Source organism: Varanus komodoensis, unplaced genomic scaffold, assembly GCF_004798865.1.
Source record: "Varanus komodoensis strain SLA01 unplaced genomic scaffold, ASM479886v1 scaffold41, whole genome shotgun sequence".
NCBI classification, from domain to species: Eukaryota; Metazoa; Chordata; class Lepidosauria; order Squamata; family Varanidae; genus Varanus; species Varanus komodoensis.
In genome coordinates, this window is record NW_025335954.1 from 4,231,572 (window position 1) to 4,248,137 (window position 16,566).

At 45.1% G+C, this 16,566-nt stretch overlaps 1 protein-coding gene across 3 annotated transcripts in view; it reads right to left on the reverse strand.

Moving 5' to 3' along the window:
- Nucleotides 1-1,974: 1,974 nt before the first annotated feature.
- CBX5 (chromobox 5) overlaps nucleotides 1,975-16,566 on the reverse strand; it is a 55,411-nt gene continuing 40,819 nt past the window's right edge. For all 3 annotated transcript variants that reach the window (XM_044443269.1, XM_044443268.1, XM_044443267.1), the window contains 2 exons: nucleotides 13,082-13,179; nucleotides 1,975-9,451 (listed from right to left, as the gene is read on the reverse strand). In XM_044443269.1, the coding sequence (XP_044299204.1) occupies nucleotides 9,301-9,451; nucleotides 13,082-13,179 (249 nt within the window). In that variant the 3' untranslated portion in view covers nucleotides 1,975-9,300. The remainder of the gene's footprint in view (nucleotides 9,452-13,081; nucleotides 13,180-16,566) is intronic.

The following is a 16,566-nucleotide window of genomic DNA, read 5'->3' on the forward strand; positions in this document are numbered from 1 at the left end:
CTGTGACAGCCACAAAGCCCATTTTAAAACAGGTGCATTTTTCCTGATAGCCATTGTCAGTCTGTTTGCAGTCCAGACACGATTTCATCCATCCTATGGAAGAGGCCTTTTCATGGATAACCTAATGTTTTGAGGGATGGCATCACATTAGGATATGCTACGAGGCTACCCAGGAACAAGCAACAATAACTGAGATGTTAACATACCTTAGTGGAAGTGCAAACTGTCATTTTGGGGAGTTAGTGGTGCACAAACTGCTCCTTCTCCTATCTAAAATTCCAGTTGGACTTTTTTTTTAGTGGTTAGTGAAGCTGCTTCTTCTCATTGGTTCCTAGGGCCAATTATGGGGCTGAGACCATACAGGCTTGAGGAGCTGACTGATAAGCTTCTGGCAAGACCTCAAGGTTGCCCACTTGTTTTTGGAGGTAGCCAGTATCATCTTATCTATGTTGGCCGACTGCCAAACATTCTAAAAGTCAGTGCAGTACAGCTGCAGACCAGGAAAGGAATCATGAGGAGCATAATATATAGATGAATTTCTGAGACACTCCCAGGGTGAGGAAACTTTGACACAGGTTGACCCAGAAAGGTGCTGCATAAAAAAAAGCCGTATCAGTGTCAAGTCTAACACTGATGCTGAAGGGCAGAATGATGTTAAGCCAGTGGGAGTAAGGACATAAGCATTACTTGCTTGCTTTGCAGATGCTCACGGAAATCATTACATTGCAGTGTTCTTCTATAGACTTCTGCTCTGTTCATTAGTTCCTGCTTAATAGAATCTTTCCTTCACCCACAGTGTGTTCATTGTGTTCTGTACTGTTGCTTCTTGGCAACACACATGCCTATCATGTCCTCGTAACAGAATCATCACAAGCCTAAAAGATGTTATATTTTTTAGAAGATAGAGATCGGTCAATTGCCCCTCCTGGGACATGATGCTTCTCAATGATGGGCATGTGATTTAACAATGTTAGAACGCTGTATTTATACAAGGAAGGCACTCTTAAGAGGCATGAAGGTTCCAAGAGAGTCTCTGTGCCTGCAAGACATCTAGAAGGCCCACCTAGCAACATTTATATTAAACCTTTGGCAACCATCACAATAAATTAGTATCACTGCTTAATAGTGCAAATTGTGACCACAGAGAGTCTTTATTGCTCTTTTCTCTTCCAGACACTAAACAGGCAGTTCTTCCTTTTTCTTCCATCAACCTGTGGAGGGAGATGCATTTAATGCCTCTTTTGCAAAGACTATTCCCCACTTCTTTCCAGTCTTCCACTACTACATTACATTCTGCTCCCCAAAACAGACCCCTGGATGGCTGGGATCATCAGCTATTACATGTCTTGGGAGAAAGCAAGAGTAACTACTGGGAACAGGAGAATTCTGCTGGTTTCCTTCAGAACAAACCCTTAGGACAAAGCTTCCACCTGGAGAGACTCACTGCAGCAATGGCAAATCGGGCCTATGCAATTGCTGCAAGGGACCAAAGTAAAACCTAAAGCTCCCCAAGCAAAGGTATGTGCCCCCTGGCAGGTCAGGGTTTGACAATAAGTTAAAGTAGTGCTGCTGCTTCTCTCTCACCCACCCACTGTCAAGAAAGAATGGATGAGAAACATCTTCAAGGAATCTAAAATGGAGGCCAATGCACAGAAGGGCATTAGCAGTCTGCTCAGGTATCCTGCCTGCGCTGCACAGAAGAGGGGGTGGGGAGCAGCAGAGCCTCAGAGAGAGCAGAAGAGAAAGTGAACACCAGATTCTAGTTCTGGAAAAGCTGAAGTCCACCGATGTTTCAAATAGGGTGGCCACCGATGTCATATGAACAAGCACGGTTATGCTACTGGGGCTGGTGGCTTCGACTGCCTGCCCTCTCTAGCACAGCCTCTAGATCTACACAGCAACCATTCAAAACAAGTATTGGAAGGCTTCGGGGTGGGGGGGGGGGAGGCAGTGGGAGGCAAAGGAACAACAGCCTGTATTGAAAAGTAACCATTTATTAGAACCAATACAAGAAGTATGAAAGAGTGGGGATGAGGGATACAAGTCAGAGGAGAGAGAGGTTTGTAACATGTCAAATTGTACAACAAGTAGTTCCGTATTTTAAAAATCATGTTCACACTTTAAAAACCAGCGTAACATACATGAGCTTGGAATCCAAGGGCTTGGCTAAAATGTCACCAGAAAGGAGTGGGGGCTAACACAGACACACACACACACGCAGCCAAAAGTTCACCGACAATCTGCTGTGGACGGTAACATGTTACTGGAATCGGGAGGGGAGACCTCCCCCCCCCCCCAGTAAAGCTTACCTCCCCCTTTTCATTAGAATTGTAACACTGATTATACAGAACCTAGGGATGTTTCAGCTTCCTTGCCCAGCCCCTGCTTCTTAGCCGCAGACCGTCAGGGTTCTCTCATTCAGCCACTTGGCATGTGTTTGAGGCTTGTTTTTCTGCCTGTTTTTCCATAGACCAAATGTCCAAGGGTCATCCAAATCATTTGTCACAAGCAAAAGTTGCAATTTTACATGTATCTGCAAGTCTTTCAAAGTGCCTCATGTAAAACTGCACCTTCAGCATGTTATGAACAATCTAGGCAATCTTGTATGCCACAAGTACAGTTGGATCCAGGCAAAAAAGAGGCAACAACCAAATAAAAAAATCTCAACCACAAGCAGAGCAGCTACATAAGCTACCTCCCTGGGAAAAGAAATCTGGGCATTTGCTTTTGAAGTGATGAAGTGAGGTATCGTCTCTGCTGTCATGCATTCATTACTAAGGAGCTTCAACAAGGGAAACTCCCAGCGAATTTGTGCCCTTTGTCTCTTGGAAACAAGATGCTAAGACCTGGCACCGTAAGTCCCCTATGCTGGGGATATAACTCAAAATACTTCAGAGCTTTTAAAAAGGCATCTTTAAAATAACAACAAATAATCTGTTAACAGAAATCACAATAGCCCAAACAAAGGCAAGTATTCTTCCACAGAGTTAAGCAGCAGACTGCTGGTCTTACAATTCTGGCAGAAGTTGCAGGCGAAATCTAATGCAGTAGGGTCATGTTTCAAACAAAAGGCAGCTGTAACATAAGGGATCTGAGAAAATTCATCTCTTGCTGGATGGATGCATGGCTCCCCCCCCCCGCCCCTGCCTTTTCCACTGTTCCCACTGGTGGGTGGAGACAGCATGTCATTACAGCCCATACAGCCAAGAAAAGATTTAGATGCCACCTCAGGTAAAAATTAGACTGTTAATCAAAAAATTAATGAGTTTAATTAAAACAAAATTAATTCTCTCTCTCTGTATTTTATTCCATTCTCCTAGGCGACTAGGGAGACAATTCATTTTTTGACAGCATGCTAAGAATGGGGTGCGTCAGAAGACTGCACCTGCAAATTGAATGTCTCACCATGAACTTAATCCATGATAAATTCTGAGAGGAAGTACTCTATTTAAAAATCCAAGTATTTCTATTTTTTAAACAACCCACAAACATACACACACAAAGCAGTTATGAACCTTTAATGAAAACCTGGATCTGTGATTCAAACCTCTGTACTCATCACGCACATATATCGCATCCCCACAACCTCCAAATATAAGGAGACACCAAAACAAAACAAAAACCCTAACATCAAAGTGTTTTGCTTTGCCATTGAAACACTGAGCCCAAGAGCCAAAAAGTGAGGAGGTGGAATCAGTTCAGAAGCCACCTAAATGCAGCATGAATGGCTTAGAAATCCTGGATGTTTTGAATCAGCTGGCTTGTTCTACTGCACTAAGAAACACACCAAACATACAGAATCTTCAGCTGAAGGAAGGAAACTGCAAAAAATTCCCTTTTCTGGTATATAGGAATCTAGCTTCACTTTTTTGGATAAAATTAAAAGAACTTCTCCCTCTTAGAAAAAAGAACTCCTTTGAACAAGGTTGCAGCACAGCATCAGTTCACATGGTGAAACTTGTTAAAAGGCTGGTAGTTCCCAACATTTCTGCCCACTGAGAGGCATTTTCGATTTCTCTTAGCAAGTTAAGCAACCTTTCACCCTGACCCATTTTGTTGGGGCATTTAACTTGACAAGGAGGACCTCCTGACAGCTGAGAAAGGTTTGATGTGCTTTTTCAAACTAATGGCGTGTACACACACCCCAAAACAAGAGGGCAGGTGGGTAGGATGGCATCCTAGTAATTTTAGCTATTTTCCTCACTTGGAAAAGTATCACTCACGCACACACTCACAAGGGAAAACTGGACAGCATACAAGAGCAAAAGTCACACCTCTGAGAAATCATAGCACAATTGTTTGCAGAAATTCCCCTATCTTTCCCTAGGTATGGATGTAAAATTACATATAATCCCCATGGACAATTGCATTATCAAATGCCTATTAATTTCCTAACAGATGCCTTTGCCTGCTTGCTTTTTAAGCCCAATACACAAGCATTTAAAATCACCAGAAAGGAAATCAGGTAGAGCTGAAACTGTCTATTTGCAGCAGTTCTCAAAAACAAAACAAAAAGGTGTTGAGGCTGCAGAGTGTGTTTCTGTGTGTATATAAGAAGATGTGCATTCAGTACTCCCACCTCTGTTGTTTCTACTCCTACACACTCTACAGCAACAAGAAAGAAGTGTGACAAGCACTGTATGAGATGGTGGAACTGCATGCTTTTTAAAGAGAGGGTCTCCAAAGTCAGCAACACTTGTGAAGGAAATGGCTCTTATTTAGCCATACATTCTTCAGAAATCAACTTGATTCTGCTCTGGAGGTGTGGGCTGCGAAGCCCAAGGAGCTAGGAACAATGGGGAAATTCTCCGCCTAGTTCCGCAGAATTGCAGCACAGGAAAGGGGTTTCCAGGCAGCAAATACTTTGAGCCCTGGGAGAACTCATTGTGGACTGCAGAGGCTTCCTCTTTACCTGTCTGTCCACTTGCCCCAATTCCAGACAATGCAAGGAAAACTCCTGGCAAGTGATACAACACACTAGCCTGATCCAAAAAGCAGGGAAGGGCTATCACAGGGCCCTCTGCTGGGCTAAGTGGAAGCAACAGCAAGACAAGGACTGTGCCGCCTCTGCCTTTCCAGATTTTACATGTGCTTCCCGGTTCCAGTTCAACACGCTCCTGCCCCCCTGCATCTCTCTTGTTAAGTAGCATTAGGTTAAAACCACCTAATTCTCTTTTTTTCCAGAAGCTATGAGTTGGAACCCTCACTTGAGTTGGTGAGCTGAGTACATTAAACACATGCAGTAGCACAAACATCCAGGGCCTTACCCCCTTCCCACATTGCTTCAATTCAAACAGATGGCTCATAACAGTACAAAATTAAGAGGACTCCCTGAACCTACTTGCTTTTTCCATCTTTCATGTTAAGAATGGAGTGTACAGTGAGTAGTCCTCTCCAACAGCTATAACTAGAGAACAGGAGGCAGAAAGAGACTAAGCAAGAGAAGTCAACTTCCAGCGCAGGCAAGAGTATGGAACACAGGGAGGTTTCTTTCTTTTAAGGTGGTAATATGCAAAATTTGCAGAACCTTAAAGTCCTCTTGTCGCAAAAACTCCCCAAGGGGATTATTCACAGTACACAAATGTCAGGATCTGAACGCTCTGCAGGAGTGAATGCAGGACTGAGGCCTTGCTCTGCAGCTCCATAGCTGCAGCAGTCAGTGCAGGAGTAGGGCCCTGCTTCACTGAAGCTCTCTGGCTCTACGGGGCAACAGCTAGCAGACCTGGGGGAAGACCTATATAACAGGGGTGGCCAGACTTGCCCAGTGGAAGAGCCACATATGATAAATGGCGTTATGTCTGAGAGTCACGAGTGAGCTCCCATGGGCAGTGCCTGCAAATGACAGGCAGCAAGCAGGCAGTGCAGGCAGGTGGCAAGTGGGCACCTGCAGCAGTGAGCTGCAGAGTAAGCTCAAACAGCAGCATGTGGCTCCCGAGCCTCCGTTTGGCCCTGTGCTATATGAGAACAGGCTCTTCCCTTCAGTCTTTGCCTTAGCAATGGAGGCGTCCTGGCTTGTTGTGGTGCTTCCTGCCAGGTACTGCCTATGGACCATGCCCCCAGGATCTTCGCCTGCTCCTACCTTGCTTGCTCCATCTTGCTCCTCCAGGACCCCTCCTTGTCATCCTGCTCCCAGGAGCCAGTTCCCAGTTGTGTAGTCTTTACCACTCCTGACCTCTGTCCTGTTCTGACCGCATTTGTCTACCAGATTTCACCGTATCCCACATCATCTCTCGTTTGACCTTGGTCTGTTTGAAATTGTAACTTGGACTTGTGTTTGGACTTAGAATATCTTGCCTGTATTGCCTTGGTCCCTGCGCCTATCTAGCTTCTTGCTGCCTATGCCCTGGACCCTGACAAGTAGTACAGACTAAATGCAAACAGGCTATTAACTCTATCCTTCCTCACAAATCCCGTTTAACAGATGCTACCTTTTCTCAGCTCAGCATGTGGGGTGGGGGTGGGGAGTGGTGTTGAAAAGATGCTAATACAGAGGAAAGCTAATGCAGGTCAATGCTGTCAAGAGCTATGAAAAGCTCCAAGGAAATCAAGAGCTGTATGCTGGTCAGCAACTCAATGCAGACAACCTGTGCGACATCCAGTGTCAGGCAACTGATGTTGTGGTTCTGTTTGCATTTGGCACTTCTCAAATGGACACCAGTAATGCAGAGCTGCAGCTTTATTCTTTACCAATCTCTACAACATAACTAAAGACCACTTGAGTGTCGCACTTTCATGATGGTTATCCATGCCAAGTAAGGGGTTCCAGAACAGAAACATTAAAAGCATATCTACCTGAACAAAATAAACCATCTACCCACTATGGTCAACAGGTACTAGTGTGCTCTGGGGGAAACAGACAGTAGAGTGGCAAAACCTTCCCTGACCTGGTATCCTCCAGATGTGCTGACTTGAACTTCAATGCCCAGCATTCCCCAGCCAGTAAGGCTACCTGGGGACCACTGAGAGCTCAGTAAATCTGAAAGGCGCCAAGGCTTGGGAAGGCTGCACTAGAAGCTGGTCTAATTGGCCCCAGCAAGTTGCAAAGTCTGTTTAGCAAAGCTGCAGGGGTTGCACCAGTCCTGGGGCCAGGCATCCTCTGAAGAGGGATGCCATACAGGTATCCCACATTAGGTGCTAAGCAAAACACAATTCCCTTTTATAAATGGCTTTTTGTCCCGATATGGTTGTCATGACTACATCCAGCAACTGAGCTGGAAGAATTCTGAAAAAGTGACTCTCGCCATGGGCATTCGACAGTCAGCACTGCTGGGAACAAGGAAGTCCACTGGTGACACAGGAGTCACTACTAGCAGCACAGATTCATGTTACCGTACCACAAATTGCCAACAAGTAGCAATTCCTGACAGGGTTACAGAACTTAGAACTGAGGCCTAGAATGGAAGTGTGGGGAGCCACCCCTCATGAAAACAGAGAAAACAGAAGTTCACAATGCCAAACTGAGGCAAGCAGGAAAATTGAGTTGGGATTTAATATCAAGCACTGGTAGAAAACGCCTCACCCTCCTATCCCTATAAAGCAGCAAGAAGAAAATAGCTGGAAGAGCATCATAGGGTTAATAAGATGGGCCGGGGGAGGGGGGAAACCAAGCCCTAGCCCCAGAAAAGAGATCTGAAGGTAACACAAAGGCCATAGGCATTTCAATTCTACAGTAAAAGAAGTCTGCCTCCTGTCAAAATTAATCTTTGTGCAGGCTCCCATCAAGTATATTACCAGCTGGCACAACCCTTAATGGCCATCAGGCACCCAAAAATTCAGCCGGTGGGAGGCCAGTGCTGATCAATGTTAATACTGTCAGCATTGCTTTTGCTTGTCGAAAGATGCAGCACGGGCTGTCTGCAAGGAGGGAGAGTGAAGATGAAAACTTTAGTGAACATCAAATTCTGAAAGGCCCTGAAGTCCCACCTATACTACACAAGACAGACATTCCATGTGAAAAAAAAACATGCATGGGCAATTATCATGGGGAATGGGCACTACGGAGAAGTCCACTACCAGTTTTCTGTGACTTGGTCCTCCAAACTTTCATCAGATGGAACAAGAGGAAAGCAACTGCTGGCACAACTACTTTAACAATCCCAACATCCTAAATATAGACTTATTCAACTGCCCCACTGCTGGGGCAGAGAAATGCTACATGCTTCAGGTGCCAGCCAAACAAAATAAAAATGCCCCTCTGGAACACTACTTGCATCTTCTGAGCTGTTTCTAGATTGGTCTGCTATGCGTAACAAGACACAGCCAGGTGCCTGTAAGAAGAGACTACTCAGGTAGTTGATTTCCTTCAAAATGACTTTTCATGGAAAGAAGAGTAGGCCCAGATCCCAGAATGAAAGGTCTCTTTCAAACAGAGGTGATTATGCTAGAAAAGCCTGCTGCATGCAAAGCAGCACCTCGGGGACTCATCCAAATGATGATACATCCTATAAACAATCACATTTTGGAAGCAATGGTTTTGGTGGGGAAAGGGAGGGGGACAGCTAGTGACAAAGAGGGATCTCAAAGAAGACAGAAAATTTAGCTGGGCTATCTATGTAATGCGCTGTTAATGCAAAGAAAGAAAAATTAAAGTGGAGAGAGCAGAAGGATACTAGTTTGACTACAATAAAGAACAGGCTAGAAGGGGAAAGGGTCCTTTTTGCCAGCTAATAAGTCTCTGCTGGATCCCTCCTAAGATTTACCTGCTCCTACCCTGCAGCTAGAGAAGAAGAGCACCAAGTAGGAATGAGTAGGGCTGACAGCCAAGCTGGCACTGGGAACCAGGATGAGAACAATCTGGAATCCAGTTCCAGCATGTTGTCAGCCATTCTTAAAATAGTTAGAAAGAGCCCCCATGTGGTCCTGGCTTGATTGTTATTTGGGCAATCTCAGAATCCAAGCTGGACAGGTCTTCCCAGGATGCAGGCAGCTCCTGTCAGTGTTACAACAGCCCTCTAGAGCAATGGGAGACAACAACCCTCCACATACAACACAGGGAAGTAGTAGATGGAGAACGGAACAGCCAGGCCAAGGAGGAATGGCCCGGAAGCTCTGAGGTGGCTTTCAAAACAAGAACCATTTTAGGGATTCTGAGATGAGGGGAGAGAGGAACACACACAGCATGTCAACCTCTTGAGTGAAACTCAACACAACTCACACCATTTATGTTATGACTAAACCAACCAATATCAACATTTCTCCTGTCGAGCACAGTAATAAGCACATTTTCATGGATGCATCTGGGTGGAAGGGAAGGAAGGGTGGATATGTACAACTATGGGTGGATGAAGGACCCTGGCCACTTTAGCTTTTCACTGCTTCTCGCTCTTTGTTTTCGGCGTCTTCTGGGTATGCATGCCAGGTCAGTCTCTCTTCATAAAAGGCTATCACAATTTGAGGACACTTCACATTGGCTTCTTTCGCTAGAACCAGGTCAGCCTCATCCGTGTCTTTCCTGAAGAGGAAAGGAAGAACAACAAAAGGAGAACTGGTCACTAGTTGATCAAGCAGACACATTCTATATTATAAGCTGAAAAGAAAGTGGCAGTGCAGGAAAGCAGCAGGATCAGAGGCGGCAACTATATACATTTCAAATGTCCACCAGCCCAAGACCAGGAGGGAAGGTAACTACTTTGAGGCTTTAACTCCACTGGTGATATTTGAGTGTACATCATCCTGCTCCTACTTGTTTTGGTGAAAACATTAATACACTGGCCAAACATTTGGTTTTCAGAGTTAGCCCCTTTGAGAAGGAAGTAAGAGAAGCCTGCCAGCATTTCTGTTGCTACTGCAGCTCTTAGTCCTCTTGGTGGCAGGTTGAAGGACGGGTTGGCATCTCTCAGATGATCTGGCCTGGCCTGGCCATTTCCAGTTATTAAGCCTGAAACTACTGGAATATCTCTGGCATTTTAACTGCTATTCATGTTCAAAAAGAAAGCTCATTTCTCCTCCCCTGCGCTGATTAATGAAGTGCACACATGCCCTTTTCTCTGCAGCTTCCCCCATCCATGAAATGGACTTCAGAACTAAAGTTGCACTGCAGAAAATGAGGAAAGAAAACACAAAGAGGAGCCTCCCTTCAATCTTTCAGGGAACTGTGTGGTTTCAGGTGGGATGGCAATATTTACTGAGTGAACTGGTTTAAACATTTTAAAACAATTTTTAATTGACTAAAGCATGTCCCTAAAGCATGCCTTAATAGGGATTAGGCACTGGACTACTTTTAAAAACTGTTGAAGCAGTGTCAGCAAGCCCAAGGTTTATGATGCAGGACCCCAAAAGGCTATCTTGCAGGCACTGATAGTTATTTTCTTATTTTATAGACAAGAGTGTGTGCATGTGCACATGTACGTTTCCCCCCATCTCTCACAGTCAGCATTGTATTTTGAAAATACATTTTCCATTTTAAAATCCCAAGGGGAACGGCAAATACATAAATCTGATTAAGAAATCACAGATAAATGTGCAATTGTAACACATAAAGCAAATTCAACCAACCAGATGAAATATAAGCTTGCCAAAATTGGGATAGGAAAAGATGGGACAACAAGATAAAGGAATGCCAGACAACAAACCAGTTTAGCCAAATCACTAAAATTAGGAGAAATGAGAAGAAAGTTGCCCTGGATACACATCTGCAAACATTTTAATGCCTTACTTTAAGCTCAAAACCTTCTGGGGCTTCCTGCATCAATTTCCATACCTTCCGCGAAGCCAGTGCAAATGCTACAAACATGGGTTAAACTCCTCAAGTAGACAAAGCCTCAGTGCCTCACTAGCTTTGTCTGGATTTCAGTATACATGAGATGGGGACAGTCTCTGGATCCAGCTACTTACCCAACAGCACATACTACCAGATGCTATAGCCTGCAGTAATTACCAGTCCAAGCAACTTAACACACATCAAGGCTGCAAGCTTTAACCAATTAATTGGTGCAATGAATCAACCAACCAAAGAGTTCATCACATATTAACCTCCATCCTTCCACACACATCACTGATGAGAGGGTATGAGAAGCAAATACTATGGGATCAAAGCTCTCCAACAGTCTGCCAATGTAGAGACTTCACAGACATGCTGGCTCCATCCTGCATCAAACTTGATTTAAAAAAGACATGCTTTTCCTTCCAAGTTTGTTTCCAATGTTAGCAGACACTTACACTCTGGAAAGTAAAGGCCTTTATCACTATCATCAATAACTGTACTTGATAGTGATCAGTGGAAATGCATCTTTTTACATCAAGATCCTACAGTAGAGGTGGGCTCTAATCCTGCTGTTATTAAGTGGAAGATTCCATATTTCTACATTTTATGAAAAAGAATATACTTAAAGATGGCCTTGCCTTACAACAATAAACAAGCTATTTATTAAATTGTAAGCTGTTACCCTTCCCATAAATATCCTCAAAATATAATCCTTATGTTTGATGAGAACAACTCCAAATAGATAGATACAGAATTGTGGCCTTAATTCAATGAATTAGTTAAAAAAAGAGGGCTGTTTAATTTTTTTTTTTATGAGCACAGAATGATGTCAGCTGCAAAGATAAGATTAAAAAGTGTGCACAATTCAGAGCAATACAAATTAACGTAGCAAAATCTTACCACATGTTTTACACCATTTTGCAACAGGAATCACTCCCACCACTGTCTGGAATGCTAAGTGGTAGATTTGAATTAGTTAAGTTACTAGGCTGAGAGTTAGTGTGGTCCCATGGTTTTAGTCATGTATCTACAAGCCCTGGGTTCAGATCAAAGTCTGAAGAGACCATATTCTTTGTGCCTTCAGCTCCCACTGTAAAACAGCAGTAGCAGCAACCTGTCTTCCAAGATAATGAGAATCAAAGTCAGTACTGTAAAGATGCTTGCACATTCAAGGGTGCACAAAATGTTATTGTGCTAATCTGCAGAGCCTTCGCTTAACTAAACAGACTTCCTGCCCTTCAGAATTCAGGCAAGGTAGCTGGAAATGACACACCAGACTCTTCAGAGGTGATCAATCACAGAGCGCACCAAGCTTCCCTTTGATGCATTGCTTTGGACAAGCTACCTTGAGATTCGGGCCTCATATACACAGCCATGGAACAGGGAATGTAACGCATGTGATAAGCTACAAAGGAGATGCTCCAGGTAGGGATTACAATTGCTACAGAGCAGTTCTGTGAACAGAACATCTGCCCCTCCCCATTACCACTGAGATCCCCACTGCTACTCCTTGAATGCCATGGCATTTGTTCACACAGTAAATGACCCAGGATGGCTGAAGCCATCAAGTCGGCTTCTGCATTTGGGGGAAGGGTGCTTCCTCCAACCCCTTCTCCAAGTACCTCTGCAGCGCTGGGTCCCCTCCCCCACCCTGCCTTGCAAGGAGCAGCCCCATCCATCTCAGTCCTGCAGCCAGCTTCAGGGAAAGAAAAGGAGGACAAGTCCTGATTTCCTTTGCTGCACTGCCAGGGGGACAACCTGCTCTCCCAGGAGAGCAACATGGTGGAGGTGCAGGGAGGGAGGCGGGGGTGGGAGACAGATGGGGGAGCCAAGAGCAGCTCCCTGCAACACAGCTGTGCTACAACCTCTGCCAGGCAGATAAGCCAGGCTCAGGGCTCTTTGTCTTCACTAGAGGTGGGGGAGGGGCAGCTGCTGCATATGCAGCACAGGCAACTCTCTCTCTCTCTCTCTCTCTCTCTCTCTCTGCCCACAGAGAGGCTTCCAGCTGAGATAAGCCCAGGAGCAAAAACAAGAGGCCAGTCAAACCCTTTCCAGAAGGATTTCCTGTGCTCCCTGTGCATTTGGGGGGCACAGAGAGGCTCAGGCTTCTGTTCTCACACCGTAAAATACTGAAGTTCCGGGTAGACTGCATTGGCCATGCAGAGGCTTTAACAGGCACTTGAGGGAGAACAAAGCCCCAGGAATGAACTGCCCCCGGGTCATTTAGCCGTGGCATCTCACCCAAGATTCTTTCTTTCTCCCTCACCCCCCCCCGCCCCACCCCCCCCCAGGGAAAAATGAGTAGAGGGAACAAAAACCAAAACACCAAAAAAGACAGGCTAGTCATTTTCTTAAACATGTTTGAAAACGTACACTTACCATTTCATTAGGAACATCAAATCTCCACAGGAGTCTGTGGCTCCGATGATCTTTTCCGGCTCCAACCCTCTTTCAAAGCCCCTGGCAATATCGGTGCTCTGGCAGAGAGAAAGCAAGAGAAAGAGTTAAAATACATTTCCCCCCCCTCTTCCTTGGCCATTTGTTAGTCTCCCTCAACCATGAAGCAGAGGGGCTTCAAAGGGCACCAAGAACCAGGTGATAAACAGATGCCGTATGTGGCTTCATGGTAATTAGCAGATGAGGGGGAGGCCTTAATATCCTTCCTGCCTTTATTGTTATTATTTACGTTTCCTCTTTATTAAATATTTGGGGAGAGGGCAGGGGAGGGAGGAAAGAGAAATCTGAAGGAGAAAAGAAAAGGAGTCGCCATTAAAGTGGGCTAGCGAAACGATGGGCAGATGGAGGAAATTAAATCGTCTTGCCTTTGCAGCTGCTGCTGCAGCAGCAGCCATTCGTGATTTCCAGAGCTCCCCATCCCTGCTACGCCTCCCCCGCTCCAGAGCGCACCACCTCTACGGGCTCTCACGGTCCTCGAGCTCTTTGTGCCGGTGCCGTCAATGGGTGTGTCCCATTCATGCGGGGAGGGTTTTTGTTGTTGTTGTTGTTGTAACCCAGAGAGAGCTTAAACGGCTGGGGCCCCAGACAAGGGTCGGTCAGCTCCCTCTGCACATACCATCTGAAGGCTGGTAACAGCTTTCAGTCGCTGCAAGCCTGGAGCGAGCCTGTTTCTCCCTGCTTTGCAGCGGCGGCAGCACCACCACCACCACCACCACACGCTATTCTGCTGGAGATCCACACATTTGTTGCTTACACATACTGCCTAGCAGATGCGGCTATGCAGACCAAGCAGTTAAGAGGCAGGCGGCTTGGTTTTTTCGAGACACTAAAGCCGGTTGCCAAATGATATGGTAGAAGGAAAAGAAAGAAAATAAAAGAAATAAAATCCAACTCTCTCTCCTTCTCTCTCTCTCTCTCTCTGTGAGAGAAAGTGTGTGCGCGCGCGCCTGTGTGCCTGTGCAGAGAGAGAGAGAGAGAGAGAGAGAGATGCCGATGGAAACTGGGAGAATACAGACTGCCACAGAACTGAGCTAGCTCGCTTGGTGATCGGGATCCTGTGAGAATGAATTTCCAAATCAAGGACTATAACATCCCAAAAATGTTGCCACTGTACATCATTTCTCTGCTTAATATTGCAAAAGAAGCCCAGATCAAACTCTAGATTCAGGACAGCTAATATAACCTCCTGTCTGCCTCTGTCTGCCTCTGGCTTTAGGTTTGAACACTATAAAATAAACTCATAAAAGGGTTAGAAACAATATAAAACTGAGTGGAAAACTGTAAAATATGATGCCGCTTTCTCACACATGCTTGGTGCAAAATGATAATGATGGTGGGGAGAATGAGGGGCTCAGGTTCAGGATACAAACTGGTACTTTACTCAAGAATAGAGCTCTTAAAGCAAGCATCCATTTAGACAGGTATATATGTTACGCAGAGCTATTGAGTCTGTTTTTTTGGTACCTCAAAATACCAATGGCTGTTGAAGCTAACATGGCACAAATCTATAACTATTAGATTTCTTGGAAGAAATAGGATAACTGATTTAAAGTAAAGGTATGCTGTGTAAAGTCTCTTGTTCAGAGAAGTAATTGAATAGTGTGCTAGCTAAACATTAGTTATGTTTTTGAAAGTTTTATCAGCAACTTCTGTTATTTGTTACAATCCCTAAGCAGTCACAATGTGGCACAGTACCGGGCATTGTCTGGATTTGGATGATTATGAGGAAAAGAAGCCATAGTGACTTCTTTTCTGCACCCCAACATGTGCCAGGCATACGTGATACGGTTTGCCTAATTACCCCCATGACATGGTTTGTCATGTTGTCTGAACCTAGTGAAGTGTCCACGTGGGGGTGGCTTCAAAGCCACCTCAGAACCTACAACAAGCCAGTGTTTCTGGGGTGCTTTTGAAGCCATTTCCACCATGCACCTATCTTGCCAGATTCAAGTGACTCGTAGTAAGCTGTGCACCACAAGAATTTAGTAGGCAAATCATGAAGCTGTCGTGGCTTCTTTTTCCCATGGCTGTCCAGACCTGACCACTCTCTGTGGTACCAGTCAGCAGCAGATGGCTGAGGCAAGAGGCCAAGCTACACATGGCAGCAGCAGACCCATGCCTTAAATGAGCTTGTGCTCTAAACAAGAAAAACACAGGATGGGGGTCTGATTTTAAGTGTCCAGCTACTGATGGAGTCCGAGTTGGATAGAGGACTGGAGAAAGCCTTCTCTGGGAAAGCACCCCAGCTGTGGAATTCTTTCCTCATGGAGGTGAGATTGGTCTCCTCTTTGCTACATTTTAGATAGGCAATGATGGTATTTTTGTTGCATTGAAGTTAATAGATTTTATTTTGTTTCTGTTAAATGGGGTTTCTTCTCTGAGGTATTAATTTCATTAGTGACAGCTTAAGCCTTAATTTGGTTTCTTGTTTGAATTTATTTTAATGTACTTTCTTCTGTATCTTGTCCTTCCTCCAATTAAGGCAGTACATGTTATCTCTTTATCCTCATAACAACCCTGCAAAGTAAGCTAGACTGAGAGAATAGCTTGCTCAGGGCTACCCAATCAAGTTTCATTAGCAAACAAAGATTTAAGTTTAGCTATCTTTCAGTTCAAATTCTGTACTTTCATCTATTTGTTGTTCTTGGCTTTCACAGATCTGGAATGTGAAGGAGCATTGCTAACTGAGCTTTTCATCTTTCCTTTCTTTGATCTTTCTGAAGAGGCTGACTAACAGAAGTCTTGGAGCCCCTCTTTCAAGGGTGGCTGTAGGCATGGTCAAACAGTACCTCCAAGCAGCCTGTGACATGTAGTTGGCCAGTCACAAGAATGCTGGCAGTTCAGTCTCATCCTACATAGATGCCAGGGCAATAAACAAGTCTAAACCATGGGTCGTATGCGGGGTCTGTGAAATATGAAGAAAGCCCCATGGGTCAAATTCTCAGTTAAGGTGTGGGGGGGCGGGTATGTAGATGTTCCGTCCCAATCCAAGACGTGGGAGCAGGAACAATCCCTTTGTCTGTCAGTCTCTTCCACTTGCTGGCATGCTAGTGATGGAACAGCAGAGAGCCCTGTGCTCAGAACATCCAAGAGAAGATGGGGCAGTGGTATGTCCTGGATCTTTCCCTCCAAGACTGAAGCTAAGAGTGGCTCCAGCACTGGGTTGGCTCTGCATCAGGGGCACCTTGGACAGGTGGCTCCCTAGGGTTTGGGACAAAATGCGAGCCAGTTTGCCACTACTTATGTTTAATGGCTAATGACTCCTTTAATGTAGCCTCCTCAGCTTTTATGGCTAGCTTCTTCACCTTTCCAGTTTCAAGGATTTCCCCAGAGTTAGAGGTGGCAACTGAACTCTGGCTGAGGGCTCACCTTGGTGAGGATGTGGATCTTGCAGTTGATGGATGGGG